The sequence below is a fragment of the Lissotriton vulgaris genome, chromosome 11 (assembly GCF_964263255.1).
Source record: "Lissotriton vulgaris chromosome 11, aLisVul1.2, whole genome shotgun sequence".
Classification (NCBI taxonomy): Eukaryota; Metazoa; Chordata; class Amphibia; order Caudata; family Salamandridae; genus Lissotriton; species Lissotriton vulgaris.
Window position 1 is genome coordinate 67,968,642 of NC_141699.1, and position 24,969 is coordinate 67,993,610.

The window sequence follows — 24,969 nt, forward strand, 5'->3', positions numbered from 1 at the left end:
GGTTGCAGTGGAACTGATAAATAAGCCATCGCCGAGAACATTGTTTTCTCTGCCACAGATCTGCAGCATTCAAAACCAAACCGGCATTTCTCATGTACAGGCTGCTCTACTTCGTCCCACATTAGGAACTGCATCAGAAAGTAGCTTTTCATCTTCCAGCAGCAGCTCGCTCCCCCCAGTAAACCTGTTTGTATTTGTAAAAAGCAAATGTTAGAGGATCTATGCCTCTTGGCTTAGCAGAGGTTTCCTTAAATTAAATGATCTACGTGACGTACACCATAGTGCCCACCACAAGTGCTTATTCAGGACCAAAGAGCAGAACATATAGTGATATAACAAGTTAATGTGTGGGAGTTTGATGGCAGATCATACTCCACTCTACACCTTCTGTTTAATGTGCTGAAGAGCAGGTCTCAGTGAACTTTTGGTAGAGCCAATGCAGGTTTCTCTCTAGATGCTGTGTTAACAGGGACATTCAGCTCTACAAGGTGACTCACACCATGGAGGCGATAGTGTGAGATGTGAAGGAAGCTTGGGTGTATCTTTAGCTGGGGCTTTTTGAGTTGAGGCGGACACCAGCATAATTCCTCATCACTCCCGTCCTACCTTCTGTTTTCTGCTAGTCCCATGTAAGGGTCACTAGTAACATGATACTTTCCTTCAACAAGTTACACCTTTCAGCACACTTTGTTTCTCTATTGTTTGTTCTTTTAGATGCTTTATATTAGTAAACTGCTAACTCTTGGCACTGAGTTTGACACTTCTCTGTTTTTTAAGTTTCTGTTGTGTACTAAAACATATCTAAAAGAGAGGCTAAATTGTAGACGATCGACCAAATAATGTGACTGCGTAAATCAGATAATCTCCTTGTGCCTTAGATCCCGTGTCAGTCAGATTCAAGCCACTGGGAAACAACTCACTCTCACTTTTAGACACACAAAAAAACTGAACAGTTACTTCAGTTCATGTACCTTAGGATCTAGCACCAGAATCACACCCACATAAACGGACCATTTGACTGCTTCATCCAAGTCTGTGAAAACATACTTCTCAACTTGTTAATGTGATGCTTCACTGATAGATGTTGCACATAAGTGTTTTTTTAATGTGCACATATTAGGGAAATAACACTCTGACATGTGGGCTCTGGTAAGTGGAAAAATCAACCACTCAATTCAGTGTGTGCGCCATCTGTCTTTACTTGCAGTACACAACAAAAACAATAAGAGGAGAATCATTTTCAGAACATCTTATAGATTTTTTTACAGATACATATTCAATGCTTTTCGGTTTAATAAAAATACACAAGAGCAGGTTACAAGGAAACACTGCTACAGGGAGTACACATGAAGAGAGAGAATCCCCCCACACCGTGCCTAAGACAAGGCAGGGTTGGCGACTCTCCCCATGAAAAGAATGCAGTTGGTGCGATGCTCGCGGATGAAGAAGAGGAAGGGCCGGTCTGCCACAAAGCGTGCCTGGGTAGAAAGAGGCGTGAAACCCACCACAGTCACTGCTGCTGCCTCTGTCCCTTCTTCGTTCACGGTGATGGAGCCCTGGTGTTTGAACTGTGCAGGAGAAGAGGAAGAAATAAGGAGGATTCTGTTAGTCAGCAGGTCTTAGAAAATAACCTTCCATTAGATGCTGCCAAAGACCCTCTTCCTAGCCTCAGTTTCCTCCCTACCCACTTGGGTGATGGTTTTCTGGAGTTTTATGTTTGACAATCTGGTTTAGGTAGTGTAAATAACAGTGGGTGTGCCAGAGTTATTTCTTATTACCTAAGTAGTGTGGCTCACTGGTTAGAGGCGGCAGACCCGAGAGCAGAGGACGGCCCGGGACCAGGGTTCGATTCCCGGCGCGGCAGGTTTCTGGACCAGGGTCAGCGGACTCGATAATTCTCTCGCCTCGGTGCCCACTCTGATCAGCGATCACACTCGGCAACTCTGGGCATTAGCTTGCCTCATCTTCACTAACGGCCCCACCAGACCGCCGGGGATGCCTGGTCTCACCCTGGAGATACCCATTAAGGGACCATCTCTCAGGGAAGCCAGGAAGGGTTTCGCAGCGGTCGAAGCGCCTTGGGACCCTACGGGTAAGTAGTGCGCTATATAAATGCCAATACATTTACATTTACATTTACATAACCTGTGAAGATGGCCTACATAGTCTGTGTGGAGTCCCTCAATTAATCTGTGACGTCTTGCAAATTAGATAGGAAACTCTGTTGCCGCCTCACAAACTTACTCAACCCTCTCCCACACGCTGACCCCAGAAAGAAGGACCATGTCTCTGGCAGCGTACTTCACTCCACTGGCTTCCAGACTCCACATGCCACCTCCCCCCTCTCTCCACCCTGATCCCTGAAGGAATAGGAGCATTTTCCCAGGCTGCCATACTCCACTGATGTTGCATATAATAATTCTAGTATGTCTTCACAGCTTAACTTCCAAAGATCTGCGGGCCAGCATCAATTACCACCTTGCAGGAAACCATGTAGCTAAACCTAAGGTGAATCTTTGTATTATGAGATGATGCAGGTTCTCTTTGGGTTCCATAATTTAAAATATTTTACCCCTTTATGTTGATTGGGAAACAAATCACAAACACACCTCTTTCTAGAAGCATATGTGTTTTACCTTAGGGTTTTACTTATCTGTATAAACATTCTGGTTCCCTCTTCTCTGAAACCATACCTTCTTTCTTTTTAATATTTCTGTCTTTGGCATTGCTTTTCCATAATTACTTGACTTTTGCCAGTGTCCATTTATAACACAAAACATCTGAAATCTGTCTTAAATGGCTATAAAACCTGATCTTGACTCTTGTAATTAGGTCCTATTGATGGACAGCGCATGCCGGATATGGATGGCAAAGAACACTTACTAGTCCGATGTTGATGTCCTTGTCAGATATCCCAGAGAAATCTCCCTTTTCAAACAGGTCTTTCAGGCCCATGGAGCGCAACACCTCAGTCAGATCATATGTCTTGTCCAGTTTAAAGCGAGGCACAAAAACCTCCCTAGTTCTGCAGAAAGAGAAGACATTTCTTGAGGACTGAAAGGCAAATTACATTAAATTCTGTGGGGCTACGTCTGATAATTAGATCTGAGGAAGGCATTGTGGATGCATTTTTGGATAGACATCTTTATTTGTTAGGAAATAATTGTGCCCTAGTGCCTTCACCTTAACACTTATTATATTTTTCCACTAGTTGTACAGCTTTCACTTCTGTTCACTTAGGTGTTTACAATTACAGCTGCCCTTTGACCGGTCAGATCCAAGTGCACCAGCCATGTTATTTTCAAAGGTTGAACAACACTCTCCTCCCTAATTGTCAAATGTAAGATGCTGGTTAGTTTGTTTTGGAATTAAACCTTAAACCGAGAATCTCTCCCTCCACATCTGAATGACCATTTTCTGCCTGAGGATGGGAAATCGTCAATAAGTAAAAGCCAAATAAAAGCATAAATGTTTTGTTGGCAAGGCCTGTGATTTCGTCAGTCGTTGCTTCTGGGAATTTGCCTGATTTACCAGGACCTACCTGTTTGCCAGTGTCTTCTGCCACCTCTCCAGCACCTGGGGCGTCAGCTGCTTCTCAAGGACCTTCATATTGGAGAGCTTGTGCGGCACCACGATGGTCATGCTGATATTGCCCACATATGGCAGCTGGATGACGTCGCAATCCAGCTCGTAGTCGGCTCCCACCAAGAAGGTGCCCCTCGTCTTCATCATGGGTACTTTCACCACTGCCTTCTCATTCAAACGGAAATTCATGGGTTGTGTCTGCACCAGCGGAAATTTGTTCTCCCATGTCCCTGTGTATTAAAGAGATAAGGCACAGCATGTAAGTGAGGTGAATTTGGAGGCTCCCCCCTTTCGAAGTGCAGTCTGCTGGGCACCACTTTAAACAAATATATACTGTTTAGATGCCACATTGTTCGAGTGGAAAGCACTGAAGCCTGAAGATTTTTTTGGGCTCCGGGTGGTGATCATCTGGCTTGCCATGTAAATAAAAACATTCTCAAATCAAGGCTGAAAGAAAAATACAACATGAAAACCATGCTGCACTGAACTAACTGCACTCACTCCATCGGTTCAGTAACATGTAGCAAGCTACAAATAAACCTATGTACCTAGTTAACAAACTGGCGATTTTGAGTAACCTCCAACCAATCAGAACTGTTCTAAAGCACATAATGACCAGGCCTATGTGGCACTCATATCAGGGTGGATTTGCATGTTTTTGAACCTCGGCCCTCTTCCACGTCCCGTGCAGGTCTACATACCGCAATCTACAGAATACCATTCTATTCAACAAATCTTTTATCCCACCCATATATCTGCAGCACAACCAGTGGCCAGTCCACCCCAATCCCAACCTCAGACCTCAGCCCACATCAACAGAACTTGCACACAACAGCTTAGTAAGTGAAGTGGCAGCAGCATACGCCCAGGACACGGAGCAACTTCCCATATCCATCGGTACCACCACAACCGTGCTCCAGTTTCAAAAAGAGCTGAAGACAAACTTCTTTAAACTACACTACATCATGATACCATATCAGAACACTCTGACTCTAATCCACCTGCTACTCTACCATTCACACGTTCACTGTATGTGAGACTCGGTACCGTCTCTGCTACTGTTTGGCTAAATTTGCACATTACAAATACCACATAGATATGTACAAACATATACACACAAGTAATTTACAACACTATCCGAACATCACAAGAAAATGCAGTTGTTAATCAACATACTAATGTAAAGAGACAAATCAACTGAACGATCAGGAAAATTCAACCTTTCAAGACACGACGAATCAGAGCACTGTTTAGCTGTGCCATGTAAGACCATTTGCCCCACCATCTTCAGTGTTGAAGCAGAACTATGGAAAGCAGTTTTCTGGCCACAGCTCAAGGCAACTGGAGGTAGATGTGTGCAGTTTCCAAGAAAGGAAACAGTGTGGCAATCCTTCTGAGAGAATGACTGGGTGTGGTAGCCTGCTTGGTGAGACTACAGCGATCTGGTACGTAGTACGAAGTATTGTACATACTATGATAGGGATAAGTACAGATGTTGGTTTAGAAACCTTTCTCTGCAATGTATATTGGTACAACAGTTGTGTAGGAGATAGAGCTCTTTGCTGGAAGCTACAGCGCTTTGATGACGGCTCTAAACCTTTAATTTGTGATGCAACACATTGATACCTGCAGCACTTTGAAGACCGCTATAGCAGAATTTTAATAGGAGCTTCAACAATTTGATGGGAGTGGTACTTGTGCTTCGCTCCACTACCTCCTCCATGTTGCTTTCAGGTTAATCTCCATACCCTTCTTTGTGTTGCTTTTAGGTTAAATCTCACTCTTACTCCCCTCCACCATCAGCTGCCTCCACCCCCCCCATTGATTCAGCAACACAGCATTGCTCTTGGAAACAAATATCGTAAATAGTAAAAGGAAATGTTGGTCTAATGTAAACTTTTGGCTGCAGGGCTTTGCTTTATTCAATCCTTTAAATTAATTACTGCTTTTTTATTCCCTAAAACATGTGCATGTCCGCCAAGAAGAGTCACTTGTATGTATATTTTGACTATATTTCTTGTTCAATACGAGATAGCCCCCTACTACACTTCTGTGAACCCCAGCCGTATTAACGGTTTTGTTACATTCTGGCCTGCTTGTTTCTGCGTCCGTCTCAACCACTCCCTACTGCTGGTGGCTTCAGGGCATGTACCACGATAAAAAGTGAATTTACCACCACACATGTACCCAGCATCTTTCAATAAACATCAAAATAAGGACAACGTGAAATGCAAATAAAAACTTGCTGATAACTAAAATATAACCTACTTTGTACCACATCACAAAAGGACACTTGCTCCCTGCTTTAATTAATGGCATGTGCTTCATTTTAATTCCTTTTACCATTTGTGTCATTTTTTCTTTTCCACCTCCCCTCCCTTGAACCCCTATTGACCATGTTGGGGTTCTCCAGCGCCGCAAAGCTATACAAATGGCAATAGCTTTATAAAAATATGATCACTCCACTGCAAACAAAGCAGGCATTGGCATAGCCAATAGGTTTTGCCTTTGGAACCTTATAAGTATTTCTTTATGCAGTACATTATCCTTGGTGCAACAACATCAACTGTTGCATGGCTGAAGGTCCCAAAGGCGAGACCTACTGGCTATGTAAGTGCTTGTCTTAATTAAAGTTGTTATTATTTTCTGTATTCATTTTTTTTTGCTGTCCTCTTTTAAATTAAAATGAAATTACATTGTGTGCAAATGCTTCTTGGTCTATCCCTTTTTTTGTGAGCAGGGCCAGAAATGGTTTAAGTAAATTCACTGCATTTGTTCCCAGTGTAAATCTCACTGCCTGTGCGCCCAGTCATAAATTGCCATGGATATCAGTATTCACTGGCTTTGAAAAAAAAATCTGAAACAAATGAGACTGAAAAATTCTGGAAACTTGTATGTCTCAAATGAGGTTTCTTAAAAGAAAATACACACCACACTGGGGCTCAATAACTCGTAAGCCCCCAGAAAAGTGGAAATGCAGAAGTAAATCACCTCATTGGTGACCTGTGCACTCTAAGATGAGTACATACTACCCAGGTGAACTCAACCACTAGTCGGTAGTTCCTTATACCTGTTTTCTGGGTGTAAGCGGGGATGCAGAGGGATAGGGTATACCTGTGTGGATATCGCTCTTAAATATTGGGAGACCCTAGATATGATTTTAAAAAATTCCAACAGGGATGTTTTATGAGATACTATGCATCACCCATCCTGTTACATTTGCCAACATGTTTCGATCTTACAAATACCTTGCACGGGTTAACAGCCTTCTTCAGAGCTATTTTAATCCCGGCCATAATACAAAGTCATGAGGCATAAGGCTCCCATACCTGTCCTAGTCCATTAGTGGTTTTAACCCTTAACTTGGGTTAAACTTATAACCTGGTCATGTCGAGGGGTGCCTCCCTAGAGTCACTCACTCATTAGCTGTGCAGGTGCCACCCAGAACCTTCTTGATCCCCGTTATTCCAACAGTGATCTTGCTATTTTTGACAAGTGTGTGACTACAGGGAGAGAGTGTAGTGTATGTCTATAGGAGGTTGTGAGTGTATTCTAGACCTCTCTCTCTCTCATTTTGTAAATAGTCAAAATTAAACACAACTGTGACCATCGTCTAAAAGCTATCAAATCATAAGACACCATACAGTAGAAGTATGTCGCCCATGTCCATATGTCGTGACTATATTCCACAATACTTACAAAAATTAAAACCTGCAGCCGCAGAAAATTTTCTTGTGTTTTGTTTAATTTTAATTAAGATGCATTGCTCTGTTAATTCAAGTGTAATGACACTGTCCCCTAAAAGGGAAATCCAAGGTTTAGGAACCTGAAAAGAAGGGACCTACTGGGAATCGAGGGAACACTGATTTTGTACCACTGACCAAATGAAGAATTGAAATGGGCAGCCTTGTATCTGCTGATGTTAAAGCTGGGAACGGACGAACTCCCGGTAAAAATTTACATAGCTGCGCCTTCAACGTAGGCATTGATTCTTCTCTGAGAATCATTGATTAATGGGGTGCTGGTGGTCTATTAGTATCACTGCTTTTTACTGAGTTTTTATACTCATCAAGGCAAGTATTGTCGATAAGTAACCTGCAAAGAGTCCAGATATTTGTGATCAGTGCAGCCTATAGTCCTTGAAGATTTGATCATGTTTCTGGGGCCCAAAAAGCTCTGCACTGGTTATCATTCAAGTAGAGGGTGCAGTTTAAAAGCATATACACTGCTCATAGAGTGTTGAAATCTGAAATTCCCAAGGCACTAAGACAGTCAGATCGAGCCTGCTGCTTACATTTGCAGATGACTGGTCCCATCCAAAGTGCACGAACAGGAGGGTGAGCTGCTTAATTTCTGGTTCCCAAACCATGGAGCGCTCTCCCTTTGGAACTAAAAGGACAGGAAAATAAAATTTTCTTCTGTAGAGGATTGAAATATTATTCATTCTGTTAGCAGGATCACAGCAGTTGGGTGATTGCTTTTGGTTTTAGTTTTACTTTGCTTCATTGTGTTGTCTGTTAGTGTTTCTTCTGTTCTTTAGCACAAGGAAGCCTTGTGGTATTGGTAAGCTTCATACTTAAAAGAAAAACATAATAGTGTTTAATGTTTATTACTAGTCAAGGAGCTCTCCAACCTTCACAAAGATTGTTTCTGAGTAATATCCTACTGACTGAGGTGAGGCTTACAACGATGGGTGTATTCTGCACTTATACCTGTGAAGTGGACCTCAAGGTAATGACTGCATGTGAGGCCCATCTGGTCTACCGACTCCTTGCCTGCTGCAGCGTTACACACTGGGTTTGGTCCCCTTCTATTGTCCTCTTACACCATGATGGCTTCCCCTGTATCCAACAATTGCTAGATTATAGAACCAGCATGTTGTGTCTTCCAAGACCTTGTGAATCTCAAAACTGGATCAGAACCGTATAGTCATCGCAATAGAAATCTAGTATTAGAGATGCCCTTACCGGTGGCTGACCCTTCCAAGTGACAAGCTGTGGCAGCCATGTTCTGCACATCACAGAGTAGAGAAAGGCGGGAGTGCTCTTTAATAGAGGGAGTCTGATTATAACTGGGTCTGCCTGAAGATTAAATTGTTTACACATTTCCTTCCAAAATAAGTACATTAATGAAATGCAGTTCTAGTGTTGGAATACTGGGGGGCACCTGGAGTAATCTTAGCCGAGGGAGACTAGTCAGTGGTTTTAACTTAAGTCATTTCAACTAGTTAAAAGGGGAGCTCATGTAAACCAGTCATCACATATCAGGCAACCAATTACTGCTATGGAACAAGATTTCTTTTCAGTTTATTGCAAACTGCCATTTTTTTCTGAGAGTGATTTTTTTATTTTATTTATCCCCATTTCCTACACTGCTGTCCAAAGTCTCTTAGCTTGGTGGGGCTTTCCATAGGCAAGATTGCCATACCTTAGAAAGAACTGGGGGTTTCACTACTCAAAGGGGCGGTCATGGCAGGTGGTGCACATCACGGCCTGGGGTGCCGCACCATAGTATTGCGGGACATATGGTCATCGGGAGGAATGCACTGCAACCACAAGGGCCATGTCTTGGCACCAGGAGGAGTAGTTTCATCCAGGAGGGCCTTCCATGTCCAGGTGACCTGGTCATGGACAAAAAGGCATGCTGGACTCCTCCGCATCAAGTCATTCCATGACAATAGAATTATATTTTGACCAAGAGGAGATGAGATGAAGATGGGGAGAGGATGTGGCCTAACGGCTAGGGCAGTCGACCTCAAGTTTGGGGAACCAGGTTCGAGTCTCTGCATGGACGCACAACATCCTGTGATTCTGGGCAAATCGCGTAATCTCCCCGTGCCTAACAAAAAAAATGTGTCCTCATGTAACGCAACTGGTGCTCCTGTAAAGCGCTCTGATACCCGATACCTTCGGGTCAAGTTTGTGCTATATAAAACTCAGTAGAGAAAGAAAAAGAAAGAGGCACACCATAGTCAGTGGATATTATCATGGTGGCCAGGAGGGTATCACCGCCAGGAGAGTACCTCTAAATCACAACTCTAACACAGTGCTTATGATCTGTTCTTACCTTTTGAATGTGTTCTCCTTAAACCTGCACTACTAGGATATTAAAGCTTTCTTTGGATTTAAACGTCCCTTTTATGATTTGTTTGTGCTTTTTCACCGTTATTTCTTTGCTATACTCCTAAAAGGTCTCTGTTGCCCTGTTCTTTGGGTCTTAACGTGCTTATCAAGAGCTAATTAAATACCCATTTTTGCAGAAAAAAATAGACTATGGAGCTTCTTGAGTCTGGTAATAAGCTTTTATCACCTTACTGTCTGTCATGTTTTTTTCTAAACCCAATTTTGTGGTTTACCCGCTCTCAACAAGCAGAATTTGTATCATAGATTGTCGCCGAAGGCACAATGTAGTCGGATTTTACTTGAATGGTATTTGTGGTTGTACAGTTGTTCTCTGTCACATTTGGGATGGATTATCAGAGGCTGAATTTTCTATGTACTGCTCTGCTCATGGCTAAGCAGGTGTCTCAATCTCCCAATAGTCTACAATAAATGTGAAATAAAAAGTCCAGGAACAGTAATACATGATCAAACAACTGTGTCAATCAAAATGTACTAGTTCGAATAGTAGCAAACGGCAAAGGTGGAGAGCAAATATATACTATTCGAAGCCAGTGATTCACAATAGCACACACTCTTGTCTTTGTTACCATTCACATGAATGTGTTGTTTAATAATGATCATTTATTATTGTTCCTGGCCTTGTTATTTCACATTTATTTTCGATTTTTAAGTACCATGTTTAGGTCAAACACCCTCTTATGATGAAACTTTGTTCTGTGTTTTTTGTGCACAACACTGTTTCCCTTCTGGACTGTTGGGTATCCATATATCTTTTTTTAGTCTTGTCCTCCAAAACACCATCTTCTTTTGCTTTTTTAAACGGCCCTGGTCATTATAGCTTTTCAATTACAAAATACGAAACTCCTAGAAGTTCGGTACTAGTAACCTCAAAGCCTTCCTCTCTTGAGAAGTTCATTATGGTGGTACTTGTTGTGCAAACTTGATTGAGTTTTCTGTAAGATTAAACGAAAAGTGACAGTAAATATGGAGGCCACACTTTGGTTTCTAAACAGTAAAAAAATAAATCTAAGACCAACAAAGACATGTCTTGGATCAGTAAGTCAGGCCTTGTGGCTTGAGAAATTTGGACCATGTATTATTGGTTCTCTCAGTCTCAGCATGACAAGTTTCACTCTCTAACTACTATGCTGGAAGGGCTATGTTTGAAAAGAAGAACTGAGTTAGGTTTACCTTTGAAGTAAATGCAGTTTACTATCAGCATCAGGAGAGCTGGATCAACGTGCACAAGAGCGTCCTTGATGACGCCTTTGGTCAGCTTCTTGATGCGTTCGTTGGCCTTTGTAAGGAAAGTCGGGTCTGAGAAGTCGGTGGACTGGGCCTCTGCATAATAATAGTTTTTCATCTTGGTTCTGAAGTCTTCCCTTATGGCGAAGTTTTTTTTTATATAGATGTCGTTGACTGACCTCAAAGTGTAGCCAAAGTTGCGACGGAAGAGTCGGTGAGTGAGTTTGCGGAAGAGATTGTGGATGGTCATTAGCTCATACGTGGTGCTGGCATTGATAAAGTCCCCAAAGCCCACTACTGAAAGCAGATCCTGCAGCGTTTGGCCCTTCACCCCCAGCGAGAGCGTAGCCATGGCTGTGGAAATAGCAACCGGTGCTATGAGGATGTTGTCCGATGCGTTGACGCTGGCCTTCAGGCTGCGATAAAGGTTGAAGCCAAAGTCTGCATTGATGATATTAAGCCGCTGGATCCGGCTTTTGCCTGGGAAGAGTTCCAGGATGTTCCCCCTCTCGGCCTCGAAGTCTTTGACCACCGGGGCACTGTCAATGATGTCACCGTATTCGTCATCTTCCCCGAGAATCTTATCCAGGTCCAGGTAATCTTCCTCTTCCTCCTCTTCTGGAATCAAGTCGTTGGTGACCGTGTTCTCCTTGTGGAAATCTGGTGGAAGAGTGTCCAAGACTTGGCTGTCATTGCTTTGGTGTCCGCGTGGACTGATACCATGCGCTGCAAAGTGCTCAGAGAGATCCTTCACCCCACAGTCTGCCACAGCCAGGAGGAGACATAAGGCTGCCGCAGCCAGCATTGCCTTCATTTTGGGAAACCTTTTGCTGGACGTTGAGATAACTATGGAGGAAAACAGATGTTTACTATGAGTACCAAGCTTCAGAGGGAACACTACACAGATCTCAGCAGTAATTTGCCAACATCAGTAGATGGCCTTAAACCATCAACAATAAGACTTCATACCTCTGCATACATTTTGTGATAATCTTGAACTCACATTACTTTAAAAAAGAGCTTTTACAGAATGTTTGCCTTTTTGCCGCTTTTTAAATGTAGTTACTATTTGGTGATACAGCTTAATACCATGTGTCTACACGTACCCCACCTTACAAACAAAGCTGTAGCACTTATATTAAACCTCCTTTGTTCCCCTCAATGTGGCAGATGCCTGGGACTGGAGGCCAGACTCTGCAGCTTAAATTAGATCAACCTCACCCTTGCTCACTGTGCCACAGGATCCAATCTATACCTCACTGACGAGGGGTCGACTGTTCCCATGAGGAGCCTGGTCTGGACTGATTTGCATGAGGAGGGCTTTTTTCTAGAATGGCCTAGCGGGTGAAAAACAAGTGGACCGGACTGAAGCAGGGCAGAGGCCCTGGAAGCTGAAATAATCTCCTACACTGATGACACCCAGCTGCTATTTTCCTGGGGCTGGGATGACGTTTTCCCTGACACAAAAAAATAGAACCTGTCTGGCATCAGTTTTTCAATGGCTGATACACCACCAGCTCAAATGTAATGCTGAAAAGACTGTGCTACTCTTCTTCGATGTAAGGGAGTATGAGCCTTGGCAGTCCATTTGGCGGGAGTGGACCTCCTCCATTACGCAAGGCTAGCTCGGTTAAGAATCTAGGCATGAAGGTTGACGGCAAGCTCTTTTTTAGGTCGAGCTCTCGACCTATTGTTACTGAGTTAGCTCTGAAGGGAAGTCGATTGGTGCACGAGTGCGGATTGCTCCTCGTGGACGCGCATGCCCAGCCTCCCGGAGCCGTGCACATCTCCAGAAGCCGATTGCCAGGGTCAGCCATGCTTCTCCAGTCACACGCGCACACACACTGCATACGCGCACACACACACACTGCATACACACACGCTCACACACAGGTGCCAAGCCTCACTTACCGCCTCAGCCGCCTCTCCTGACTTCTGCTGCCATCCACTTTGTGAGAGTGGGCGCGGGCTTCTCCAAAAGACGGAAGTCCCGCCCCACGACTGCCGTGAGCGTGCACATCCCGAGACCGGAAGTTCGGGAGAGTGCACGCTCACGGTTTGTTTAATTAATTTTTTTAAATCAAGCATCATGGTTCAACAATCTCTGGAATGAATTTGTTGGCCTGTATAAACGCTCTTCCTGAATGTCTGCCGGAAAGTCGATCACTCAACCAGTTCCTACACATACCAACCACGAGCTTTGCTACACCTTACCTCGGTAATTAGTTTTGTTCTTTGCTTGTCTATTCCTAGGAAGGTACAACGTTGCTGCAAGGCTGTGCCGGGCTGGTACTGCGGCAGGCAGCGCTCTGAGGGGTCGTCCAGCGCCTCTAGGGGCTTCTAGCCGCAGTCGGGCATCCTAAGAGGGCAGAAGGGCGATGTACCACTCAGAGGAGTTTCATAGCACCTTCAGTAATGGCGCTTCCCACAGCCTGCTGCCGGGAGCCTTGGGGAAACCCTGCTCTGTGTCGTAAGCAGAGACCAGTTTAACACAGAACAAGACAACATATAATAGGCGTCATTTTGCAAAATCGATCAAATTGATAATTCCGAGCGCTAAACATATACTTTCACACATCGGATACTGTTTCATATCGTTCTATAATATGCGTGTAGTGTATTTAATAATATTAAATTTGCTATTTTTATTTTCAAGCAATTATATCCCGCATGTTGTTGTTGATCAGTTTCACCTTAACTATTAGCTAGTTTGAATATCGAGACATAAACGTTCGTCTGTACTTTCAACTAATTTCTTTGAGCGCCCATGTGTGCTCTCTTTTTCTTTCATACGTCAATTGGTTTGTTGTATTCCAGATTATGAACTCAGAAGACGGCAGGTCTGTGGTGGTGGTGTTATTAATTTTGTTATTATTTATTGCGTCGTCGTGCACCTTTCCTCTTCCTTTCACTAGAGTGGCAACATTTTCCATTGCCGCAGAGTGCATTCCGATTACAGGGAGCATTTCAACTCCCCTCCCACCCTCCACCCCCCACCCCTCACTGTAAACTGAAGTGGCACCTAGAATTAACAGCGGCTACCAGGCCGAACAGACAGGGAGTGCTGGCATGTATCATTACATTATCAAGATGGCATATTTACTGCTCTTGCTAGCCTGGCTTGTTTGATGGGGGGAGCAGCTTCCATGCTGTCACAAAGTGCCGAGAGTCAGCAGTGCCTGGAAAGGTCCGTGTTTAATCCTCTGCAGCCAGCTGCACACAAATTCAGGGGGGTGGGCTGTGTCTAAAAGCTAATTGTGTTCTGTCTAATCCATCAGGGCATAGGGCACACTGCACAAGGCTACCTGGGGGGCTGCTACAGCTCCTCGTCCTCCCCTCTGCACCCGCCTGGCGCTGGATGCAAGCGTAGTGCGCGTCACAGCGAAGCGTTTTGTGTGGCACAGTGGTGTAGCGCTGTGTGGTTCACTAATGTTTGCGACATGTGCGAAGTGTGTGTGTGTGTGTGACAACACTGTGTGCTACTTCTAGCCACTGATGTTTATTGCGTGTCGACGAGGCTTTGCTGAAAGTAGTGTCGAAGACACAATGGGGTATTCTTACTTTTCTGCTGCGGCCCCCAGAGGCTGGGGCTCCTTGCCCTGGTCGCCCAGATCCATTGAGGGCCCGGAGTCTGAGACGTTAGCTTAATACTTGGCTTTAATAAAGTGATCTAGATATCCCTGTGCGTCGCACCAATTTGCTAGCGCCTATACACTCCATCGAGCAGTCTGCGCGCTATACATACCTTTTGATTTGATTTGTGGTGTGTGTGACAACACTGTGTGCCTTTGGTATCTACTGATGTTTGTTCAGTGCTTTATCGCTGTGTGCCAGCTGTGTGCGTGTCGTGTGTCAGCACTGTGTGCCCCTGATGTTTGTTTTGAGCGAGGTGTGTGTGCAAGCTAGAGGGATGGAGAGAGGGACAGAACTGTGTGCCTTCAATAGCCACTGCTGTTTGTTAAGTGTGTCCCCGCCTTGTGTGTCTGTGTGTGTTTGTGGGACAACACTGTGTGCCATTTGTAGTCACTTATGGTTGTTGAGTGCGTCGTCGATCTGTGTGTGTGAGACAACATTGCTTGTCATTTGTAGTCATTGATGTGTTTCGTGCATCACACCGTGCAATGTGTGTGTGAGACAACACTGTGTGCCTATGGTTAGCGCTATATGCTCACACCGAGGCCCTGTCATTGCTGTCTTCTCACTCTGTGGAGTGAAACCGCTGTCTACTCTCACAGTGTATATACCCATGCCAGTTTGTGTGAATCACTTTGGATTAACACAGTGGAATGAAACGATTTCATTCATTTCACACGCTGTTAATTACTCTCGGCTGCATCCCTGTCCATCACATTTTTGCTCACGTTTCCACTTCAAACAATGACAACTGACATCCAAATGAGTCTTGGCCCAACCCTGATGCCACTGTCAGAAATCAAGCAGTGAGGCCAGATCCTCTCTGAATGAAAACATCTGAAGTACCCATCATGCTTCAGCCTGGTTGGGCCTTGTCACGGAGGTACTGAGTGACTCCGGTTACACTGGCCAATCACTGCGATTTATTGCAATTCAGGGCTTGTCACTGCTGTCTGTCCGCAGTTGTCACTTCTGTCAGTCCACAGATGTAACAGCCACCTGCAGAGTCTGGCACTGCTGTGCTGTCTATCCACAAGTGTCTCTTCTGTCTGTCCAGAGGTGTCACAGCCGTCTGCAAACAGAGACTGTCACTGCTGTCTGTTCTCAGGTGTCACTTCTATCACTCCACAGATGTCACAGCCATCTGCAATAGAGGCAGTCACTGCTGTCTGTCCTCAAGTGTCACACCCTTCTGCAGACAGTGGGAGTCTCTGCTCTCTGTCCTCAGGTGTTACAGCCGTCTGCAAATAGAGACTGTCATAGCTGTCTGTTCTCAGGTGTCACTTCTATCATTCCACTGATGTCACAGCCATCCAGAGATAGAGGCAGTCACTGGTGTCTGTCCTCAGGTGTCAAAGCCATCTGCAGATAGAGGCAGTCACTGCTGTCTGTTCTTAGGTGTCACAGCCATCTGCAGATAGAGGCAGTCACTGCTGTCTGTATTCGGGTGTAACAGCCCCCGCAGATAGAGGCAGTCACTGGTGTCTGTCCTTGGGTGTCACAGCCATCCAGAGATAGAGGCAGTCACTGGTGTCTGTCCTTGGGTGTCACAGCCATCCAGAGATAGAGGCAACCACTGCTATCTGTCCTCGGGTGTCACAGCCATCCAGAGATAGAGGCAGTCACTGCTGTCTGTCCTCGGGTGTAACAGCCCCCGCAGATAGAGGCAGTCACTGGTGTCTGTCCTTGGGTGTCACAGCCATCCAGAGATAGAGGCAGTCACTGGTGTCTGTCCTTGGGTGTCACAGCCATCCAGAGATAGAGGCAACCACTGCTATCTGTCCTCGGGTGTCACAGCCATCCAGAGATAGAGGCAGTCACAGCTGTCTGTCCTCGGGTGTCATAACGAGGGTGCCCCGTCTTTCCGCCCAGGGGCGGGGTGTACTAGCCAGACATTCAGAGTGAAGGCACTCAGCCGTGGACAAGGAGCAGAGACAGTGTCGGCTCCTTCATATGGGATGAGTTAAATTTGGCGTAATACAACTCTCTTCACTCCCACACTGCTCTCAAGATCCCACCACTGCTGTTTTGCACCTTTTTTTTATTTCAGTACTTTATACATTTACTAAAAGTACTGCAAGTGGAAGAAATGCAGCAAACGGATACAAATTTCAATTGCATTTGACCTATTGGTATTTAAAATGACAATGCCTTTTATCATTGCACGTTTTTTAAAGACATAAATTAAAGGCATTGTCATTTACAATGCCAATAGCTCAAAATCTTGCAAATGCGAGACCTATTGCATTGCAAATGCTTGTTCTACCTCGGGTTAAAGCAGTGGTGGGACTTGTTTTGGTCTGTTATGTGTGCCACGAACGTTTCTGGACTTTCTCGGCTCAGAAACAGGTAGTACAGACATTAACATCCAGGCTTCATCATGGCAAGGCACTGTATTTGGGCCTACTGACTGTTTGATCAGTACGTTGCAGGTGGTCCAAAACGCAGCAGCCCGTACTCTTCTCAACCGGCCATTGAAAACATATGTATCCCCACATTTAAGAGCGCTGCACTGGCTTCCTATTAGGAAGAGGATCTTTTTCAAGAGCCTGCTGCTGGTGCATAGAGCCCTCCATCAATCTGGCAAGTTGTTCCTCAGAGTAAGGATTGGTTTTTATGTTCCTACTAGGCGCCTGCGTTCAGCTAACCTTTTCTAGCCAAAACCACAAGTATTCGGCGGCACAGACCAAATGGCAGGTCCTTCTCATTCTTAGGACCTTCAGCGTGAAACAAACTTTCTTTGGAGTTACGGAACATTTCAGCAACTTCCCAGTTTTGGAAGAAACTGAAAACATGGCTCTTTAATCAGGTTTAATGGTTCAGTCTCTCAGCCAGTCAACACTGGAGGTGCGAAGCGCCAGGACACTCTCTGGAGTAGCAGAGCGCTATACAAATGTATGTTGCATTGCATTACATTACAGCCCGAGCAATTGCCACAGTTGAGGCTTTTTGCAACCATTGCTCCACCACCATTTGTGTGGCTGAGGCCTTGACATGTTAACGTCCTGCAGATCATTTGTGGCCTCTTTCTTTCTGCTGCTGTGGCCCCTTACTGCTGCCTGCGTGGCCTCTTTCTGCTGCTTCTGTGGCCCCTTTCTGCTGCATGTGTGGCCTATTTCTGCTGCTTCTGTGGCCCCTTTCTGCTTCTTGCTCGCGTGGCCCCTTTCTGCTTCTTGCCTGGTCTCTTTCTGCTGCTCACGTGACCCCTTTCTGCGGCTCACGTGGCCCCTTTCTGCTGCTCGCGTGGCCCCTTTCTGCGGCTCACGTGGCCCCTTTCTGCTGCTCGTGTGGCCCCTTTCTGCTTCTTGCCTGGTCTCTTTCTGCTGCTCGCGTGGCCCCTTTCTGCGGCTCACGTGGCCCCTTTCTGCTGCTCGCGTGGCCCCTTTCTGCGGCTCACGTGGCCCCTTTCTGCTGCTCGTGTGGCCCCTTTCTTTTGCTCGTGTGGCCCCTTTCTCTTGCTTGTGTGGCCCCCTCTCTGTTGCTCGTGTGGCCCCTTTCTGTTGCTCGTGTGACCCCTTTCTATTGCTTGTGTGGCCCCTTTCTGTTGCTTGTGTGGCCCCTTTCTGTTGCTCGTGTGGCCCCTTTCTGTTGCTCGTGTGACCCCTTTCTGTTGCTCACGTGGCCCCTTTCTGTTGCTCGCGTGGCCCCTTTCTGTTGCTCGTGTGGCCCCTTTCTTTTGCTCGTGTGGCCCCTTTCTGCTGCTTGCGTGGCCCCTTTCTGCTGCTTCTGTGGCCCCTTTCTGCTGCTTCTGTGGCCCCTTTCTGCTGCTTGTGTGGCCCCTTTCTGCTGCTTCTGTGGCCCCTTTCTGTTGCTCGCGTGGCCCCTTTCTGTTGCTCGTGTGGCCCCTTTCTTTTGCTCGTGTGGCCCCTTTCTGCTGCTTGCGTGGCCCCTTTCTGCTGCTTCTGTGGCCCCTTTCTGCTGCTTCTGTGGCCCCTTTCTGCTGCTTGTGTGGCCCCTTTCTGCTGCTTGCGTGGCCCCTTTCTGCTGCTTCTGTGGCCCCTTTCTCCTGCCTGCGTTGCCCCTTTCTGCTGCTTGCGTGGCCCCTTTTTGCTGCTTCTGTGGCCCCTTTCTGCTGCTTCTGTGGCCCCTTTCTGCTGCTTCTGTGGCCCCTTTCTGCTGCCTGTGTGGCCTCTTTCTGCTGCTCGCGTGGCCCCTTTCAGCTGCTCGTGTGGCCCTTTTCTGCTGCTTGAGTGGCCCCTTTCTGCTTCTTGCATGGCCTCTTTCCGCTGCTCCCGTGGCCTCTTTCTGCTGCTCGCGTGACCCCTTTCTGCTGCTCGCGTGGCCCCTTTCTGCTGCTCGCGTGGCCCCTTTCTGCTGCCTGCGTGGCCTCTTTCTGCTGCTTCTGTGGCCCCTTTCTGCTTCTTGCTCGTGTCGCCCCTTTATGCTGCCCGCTTTGCCTCTTGGTTTGCTCAGCAGTTTGCGAGTGTCCACCTCCAAGGCGCTTTGCTTTCTGACTGGCCTGGGCATTGGAATGGTCTGTGTAACAGTGGGCTGTTCCGTGTAGTGGTTAATGGGGGGTCCTTGTTGTGTCTGGGTTGTGCAATCTTTGTGGTTGTGTATCATGGTTTCTCTCAATCCACCAGGGTGAATGGGTGTAGATAGCCTGGGTTTGTTTGAGCTGGGACTCCCAGTTGTGTGCCTGGAGGTCAGGGTGCAGGTGGAACTTGAAATGTTGTGCTGCCTCATTGAGCACTGGCATGTGCTGGTCCACCAGAATGATGGGATTCTGTGGCTGCTGCTTTGCCGCATAATCCACCATCTGCTGCATAATCTGCAGATTTGGACAAAAAATTGTTTCTAGCTGGAACGGATGAGAAGGTACTACCAAGCATATGCAATGCAATCGGTCTCGCCTTTGGGGCCTCATATGTATTTAGCCATGCAGCACATTAGCCTGGGGGCTGAAACAGCTACTGTCCTTCAACATGAAGGGAAAGTACCAACCAAACTGCGTGACACAGAAAAAAGAAAGTCCTTTAGCAGAAAGCAATTCTGGTACTTTACTGACCTCTGCTAGCTTATCTCCAGAGCCCACAAAGTACATTCAAATATAAGTAAATACTAAAGTATATACAAGAGGTCTCGAATGCTCGACCTAAAAATGTGGCGACATTCGTGTGCTTGCCTTCTACTGGCCCTTCGCAAAGGCTAACTGGCCCTCTTTCAGTATTTGGTTGTTAAACTGGGGTTAATGAGATGAAATATTTGCCCAGACAGTATTACCACGTGTAAAATCACAAAATTATGAAGTCATACGCTAAAAAAAAATTCACTATTATGCCGTACAATTTGTTTTTATCCTTTGCCTCATAATTTAGTCACCTCTAATGCCTAATTCATTGCTCCTCTGCCCCATAATTTCAGTGAGCAGTATGCATTGCTGTTCAGGAGTGTTGCTTTGCCTATACTGTCTTTGATGCTGTGCATGTCATGGGGCGGCAGGTTGTGCCAAATGCGCTGTGCGGTGTCTGTTAAGAAGACTTGTGGGGAGTAGGTAGGCTGAAACGTTGATTTGACGTTTGACGTTCACCGTTCGGCAGCTCTCAGACTTGTTTAACAGTCACTCTTCGAAAATGGCAAACATTCACGGACTAGCATCACTCAGTACAAATGAGTAATAATTAAATAAGCCAAAATGGCATTGTCGTAACTTCAGCTCTCTCTCTCTCTCCCCCCTCCTCCCTCTCCTCCTCCTTCCTCCCTCCCATAGTAACACAAACTTCTCCTGTTCTGGTTTTGCCTGCCCGCCTCTTAAAGTTGACCCTTGTCACACGTGGCTCCATCAGGTAGTTTTGTCTTTTTAATGAACAGTGATTTGCTCTCCAGGATTGGCCAGCTGGGACATGTAGTCTCAATTTTGCCATTCCTGCTTTAGGACTACAAGTCCCAGCATGCCATGCGCTGTTGGCTGATGAGTGAACACTGGATGGAGGCGTCCATCATGTCATGCCCCAGTTGTACATCTCCCTCTACACTCAGACTCCCCTATGGATACTATAGGACCATCAGACACGGTCTCTCTCCTGCTGCTGTGTTTTAAGGGCCCGGTTGAACACCGGAATGCTCGTGAACCGTCCTCCTGGGGCTGGGGGGGGGGGGGGTGTATTTTTGCTGCAGTCTCATCGAGTGCCTGGACGGTCAGTCCCTATTCTCTGGGCGCAGGCCCTTTAGACGTCAAACGCTTTGTTTTTTGTTCCATTAAACACAACGCGGGGGTGTGAAAGAACACGAGGGCAGGACTTGCACAACTTAGTGCGGACTTCTGCTGTTTGCACAGTACATTTGCTTTCGATGACCCTGTGTTTGTCTCCAACCCCTCCTCTATTCTTTGGTTGACTATAACCAGCCAGTACTTTTACGCCAGATGTTTTGAAGGCTTGTGCGGACACATTATAGGCTTCTGCGGCGGGCCTACTGTGTGCTCTTGGGCGAGCGTTTACATTTCCATTGGCTGTTGTCTTCTCCCGTAACGTTGACGTGCTTCGAAGCTTTTATCTGGTGTATTTGATCTTAGGCTCTATATATTGTTGTGAATGGGAGACTAGGAAAATGATACCAAGCAAGCTCTCCACGTGGTGGGGGTCCTCCTACCAGCTGGGGTGAGATACGAGGCCTTGGGCGCCAAAGTGTCACTTGTCATCCTTGAAACCTTCAGCCAGCCCTGGATTAATATTCAAAAGCACTGTTCATTTGCAGATTTATGTTTGAAAATGTGAACCCACATGTACTTAGTGGAAGGGGCAGTTCACTCCAAAATAGGAGATGGCGAAGCGCGAGACCTGAGTTTGAGGTTCACAGAAAAACCTGTCAGAGTTGTTATGTAACACCGAAACCTGTAAGCACTGCTTCTAGGCCCTTTTGTAGGAAAGCAGCCCAGAGGAGCAGGGTGAGAAGGAGGGAAGAGACACCTCGAAGCGCTGCAAGCGGCGTGTGCGGGGGTGGGGGGCTATGGTAGAGTTCTTTAGGAAGCTAGTGGTTCTTTTAGGGACATATGAGGTTCCGTTTGCGACTTACGAGGGTCTGTTAGTATAATCTGTGCTTTGCCTAGAGGTAATTGATGGTTATCTAGGGGCCTTATGGGGTTTTGGGGTATATGAGGGTCGCGTATGGGTACATATGGCTCTTTTTGGGACTGTAGGCGTGTCTGTTGGGGTATATGAGGGTCAGTTAGGAGTATACCAGGGTCTGTTGAGGTTAGGAGCATAGAAGGGTCTCTGGGGTATAGGATGGAGTGTAGCTGCTGTGTGGCCGTCTGTTTGAGAGGCGAGGCTGTGGTCCATACTCGTAGGTTACGGGCTGTTGAGGGTATATGAGGGTCAGTTAGGAGTATACCAGGGTCTGTTGAGGTTAGGAGCATAGAAGGGTCTCTGGGGTATGGGATGGAGTGTAGCTGCTGTGTGCCCGTCTGTTGGAAACACAGGGAGGCTGTGCTCCCTACTCGTAGGTACGGCCTGTTGAGGGTATATGAGGGTCAGTTAGGAGTATACCAGGGTCTGTTGAGGTTAGGAGCATAGAAGGGTCTCTGGGGTATAGGATGGAGTGTAGCTGCTGTGTGGCCGTATGTTTGAGAGGCGAGGCTGTGGTCCATACTCGTAGGTTACGGCCTGTTGAGGGTATATCCGTGTGGAGGGTATAAACACTCTGTTGATAAAACAAAGCACAGAGCGGCACAAAACAAATCGCATATAACATGCAAAGAATGATGAATCTTCACAATCCTCGATGTAGAGACGTCTTTATTTTTTCTAAAGGATGAGGGATACACAGCCACAGCCAACGCGTTTCACCCAACCGGGCTTCCTCAGGGCTAAATCCAAAACAAATCGCACAATAGCTCACGGACTGGTTCCCTTCTTCTATCCAGCACTTTTTCTTTGAGAATAAGTATCCAAATCTCAGGCAAATTAATAATCCCATTGACGAGACAAACCCGTGTTTGATGAGCTCGGGAAGCACAGAAGCAAAGACCGAGCTCAGGTTGTCGTTCCCGAGTGAAGCAAAAGGCCGGACGGGCGAGTCATCAATGGGATTATTAATGTGCCTGAGATTTGGATACTTATCCCGGGTGAAACGCGGCGGCTGTGGCTGTGTCTCCCTCATCCTTTAAAAAAATAAAGAAGTCTCTACATCGGAAATTGAGAAGATTCAACATTCTGGGCATATTCTATGCCTCTCTCTGTGTGTGTATGAGGTCTTGTGGCAGCGGACCCCCGAGCTGGGCACGCACTCTACTAAAAATCTGTTTACAGTACATTCAGTGATTGTAGGGTCAGTGCGGCTTTAATTATCCCTCGCTGCCGTTTCCTCTTGTTTGAAGTGTAAGCGCTCTGTCGGATTCGGCGATGCTGAGGCACCGTATGAAAGGTGGCCGGGGATGTCTGTAAGGAACATTCCAGAGCCGCTGTGGGGCTGTGCGGGGGTCGAGTGATGACGAAGGGCAGTTCCGTGTGAAGCTGGTGCTTGAAGGGCCTGTCCCCCCGACCACAGGCCGGTGCCTCCATTTAACACAGATGATTATATATGTTTTTGCTTTTACGTTACACCCCAGAAAATACAGACCCAAGGGTCTTAAAACTTGTAGGTGAGCCCTAAAGCCCCCCTTTTGCCACCCCTCGAATGTTAGCTGCTGTCACACCCGTCAGTTTGTGTTCTCAATCAGTTGTGCGCTGAAGCCAGGGCAACGATGTCTTAATGGGTGTAAGAGCGCTATAAAAAAACGAATGCGTCAATAAATAAATGATGGTAGGTCCCCGACAGATGGCGCCTGGGTTAACTTACCTCTAACCCTCCTGTCGCCGTGGCTTCCAGTCCAGCGAGGGGTCGGGACTGGCGCCCCGGGCCCCAGGTGGACTTTAACGCCGCTGTCCAGCGCCCCTCCCAAAGTAAACAGTCCGCAGCGAAACAGGCCTCCCCTGGCAGCGTCAGCCGAAAAACGCCCTTTCACCTCTGCCCAGTGGGCAGTGCGGATCGATCTGCCCATCGATCGGTCACTTCCGGCCCGGTGGGCGCAAGAAGTTACACTTGGGGTTTGAGAGGGCTGAACTCCGAATTAAAACAAGGTTTTTGAAGACGGGCGCTTTTCTCCAGTCACTCCCCACGTGCTTGGGTCGCCATTGTTGTGCCCCATTACCACGCATTAAGCAGTACCCTTGACACTCTGGCACAGGTGCCTAGATGCGGCCATCGGCGCTTCTGTTCTCGTGTCAGCCTGTTGAATGGACCACTCTCCCCGGCAGGCCCAGCAGCAGGGACCATTCAGAAATGATATCCAATCCAGGGCTCACGTGGAAGGCCAGTGGCTCCGCCACCAAGACGCCGCATTTACAACGTCCTTTGCGGGTGAACCTCAGGGGTTCCCTCGGTCTCCGAGTGGAAATGATTTTTATTCCGAGATAAGTTTCGGTGCATGCCTATAGTTACTTGCAGGTGAGATTAGAATTAATACACTGCCCCAGTGATGTCATGGTACACAGCCTCAGTGATGTCATCATGACATGGTACACAACTCCAATGATGTCACGATGTCATTGTACACAGCTCCAGTGATGTCATGGTACACAGCCCCAGTGATGTCATGATACACAACCCCAGTGATGTCATGATACACATTCCCAGCCCCGCTGTGATGTCATGTCATGGTGCACAGCCCCAGTGATGTCATGATTTTATGGTACACAGTCCTGGTGGAGAAGTGTGGCTCACTGGTTAGAGCGGCAGTCCCTGATGCAGAGGACTGGCCCGGGACCAGGATTCAATTCCTGCCTCGGCTGGTCTCGGCGGATCTTGGGCTCATAATTCCTCAGACCTGACTTCTCGCCTCGGTGCCTATTCTAAGCATGGGCCCCACGCTGTAACTCTGGGCAATAGCTTGCTTAGTCTCCACAACGGCCCCCTACAGCGCTAGGGATGCCTGGTTGCACCCTGGGGATGCCCAGGAGTGGAGATTTCACGTGGATAAACCAGGAAGGGTTCCCTAGCGGTATAAGTACAGCTCCAAGACACTCTGGAGTATCAGTGCACTTTACAAGTACGTCTACATTTACATTCACATTTACATTTAGTCATGGTACACAGCCCTAGTGATGTCATGATACACAGCCCCAACCCCGCTGTGATGTCATGGTGCACAGCCCCAATGATGTCACGATTTCAAGGTACACAGCCCCAGTGATGTCATGATTTCAAGGTACACAGCCCCAGTGATGTCATGATTTCATGGTACACAGTCCTAGTGATGTCATAGTACACAGCCCTAGTGATGTCATGATACACAGCCCCAACCCCGCTGTGATGTCATGGTGCACAGCCCCAGTGATGTCATGATTTCATGGTACACAGTCTCAGTGATGTCATTGTACATAGCCCAAGTGATGTCATGATACGT

General features: G+C 46.8%; 2 protein-coding genes across 3 annotated transcripts in view; one reads left to right on the plus strand and one right to left on the minus strand.

The window, feature by feature from the left end:
• Window positions 1-24,969, plus strand: part of PI4KA (phosphatidylinositol 4-kinase alpha) — a 614,454-nt gene that overhangs the window by 313,140 nt on the left and 276,345 nt on the right. The window lies entirely within an intron of this gene.
• On the minus strand, window positions 1,182-23,510 carry SERPIND1 (serpin family D member 1). Its single transcript, XM_086942718.1, has 5 exons — window positions 23,364-23,510; window positions 10,899-11,798; window positions 3,542-3,815; window positions 2,884-3,025; window positions 1,182-1,568 (listed from the first exon to the last, which is right to left on the minus strand). The coding sequence occupies exons 2-5, from the start codon at window positions 11,764-11,766 to the stop codon at window positions 1,377-1,379; spliced, it is 1,476 nt and encodes a 491-aa protein (XP_086798844.1). The 5' UTR covers window positions 11,767-11,798; window positions 23,364-23,510; the 3' UTR covers window positions 1,182-1,376.

What these genes read in the sequence shown, in the direction of transcription:
- SERPIND1 (XM_086942718.1), bottom strand. Translation starts at nt 11,766, where the DNA reads ATGAAGGCAATGCTGGCTGCGGCAGCCTTATGTCTCCTCCTGGCTGTG. An exon ending in AAACTGCATTTACTTCAAAG is followed by an intron (nt 3,816 to 10,898) that starts GTAAACCTAACT and finishes TTTAATACACAG; the next exon opens with GGACATGGGAGAACAAATTT. An exon ending in AGGACATCAACATCGGACTA is followed by an intron (nt 1,569 to 2,883) that starts GTAAGTGTTCTT and finishes TCTCCTGCACAG; the next exon opens with TTCAAACACCAGGGCTCCAT.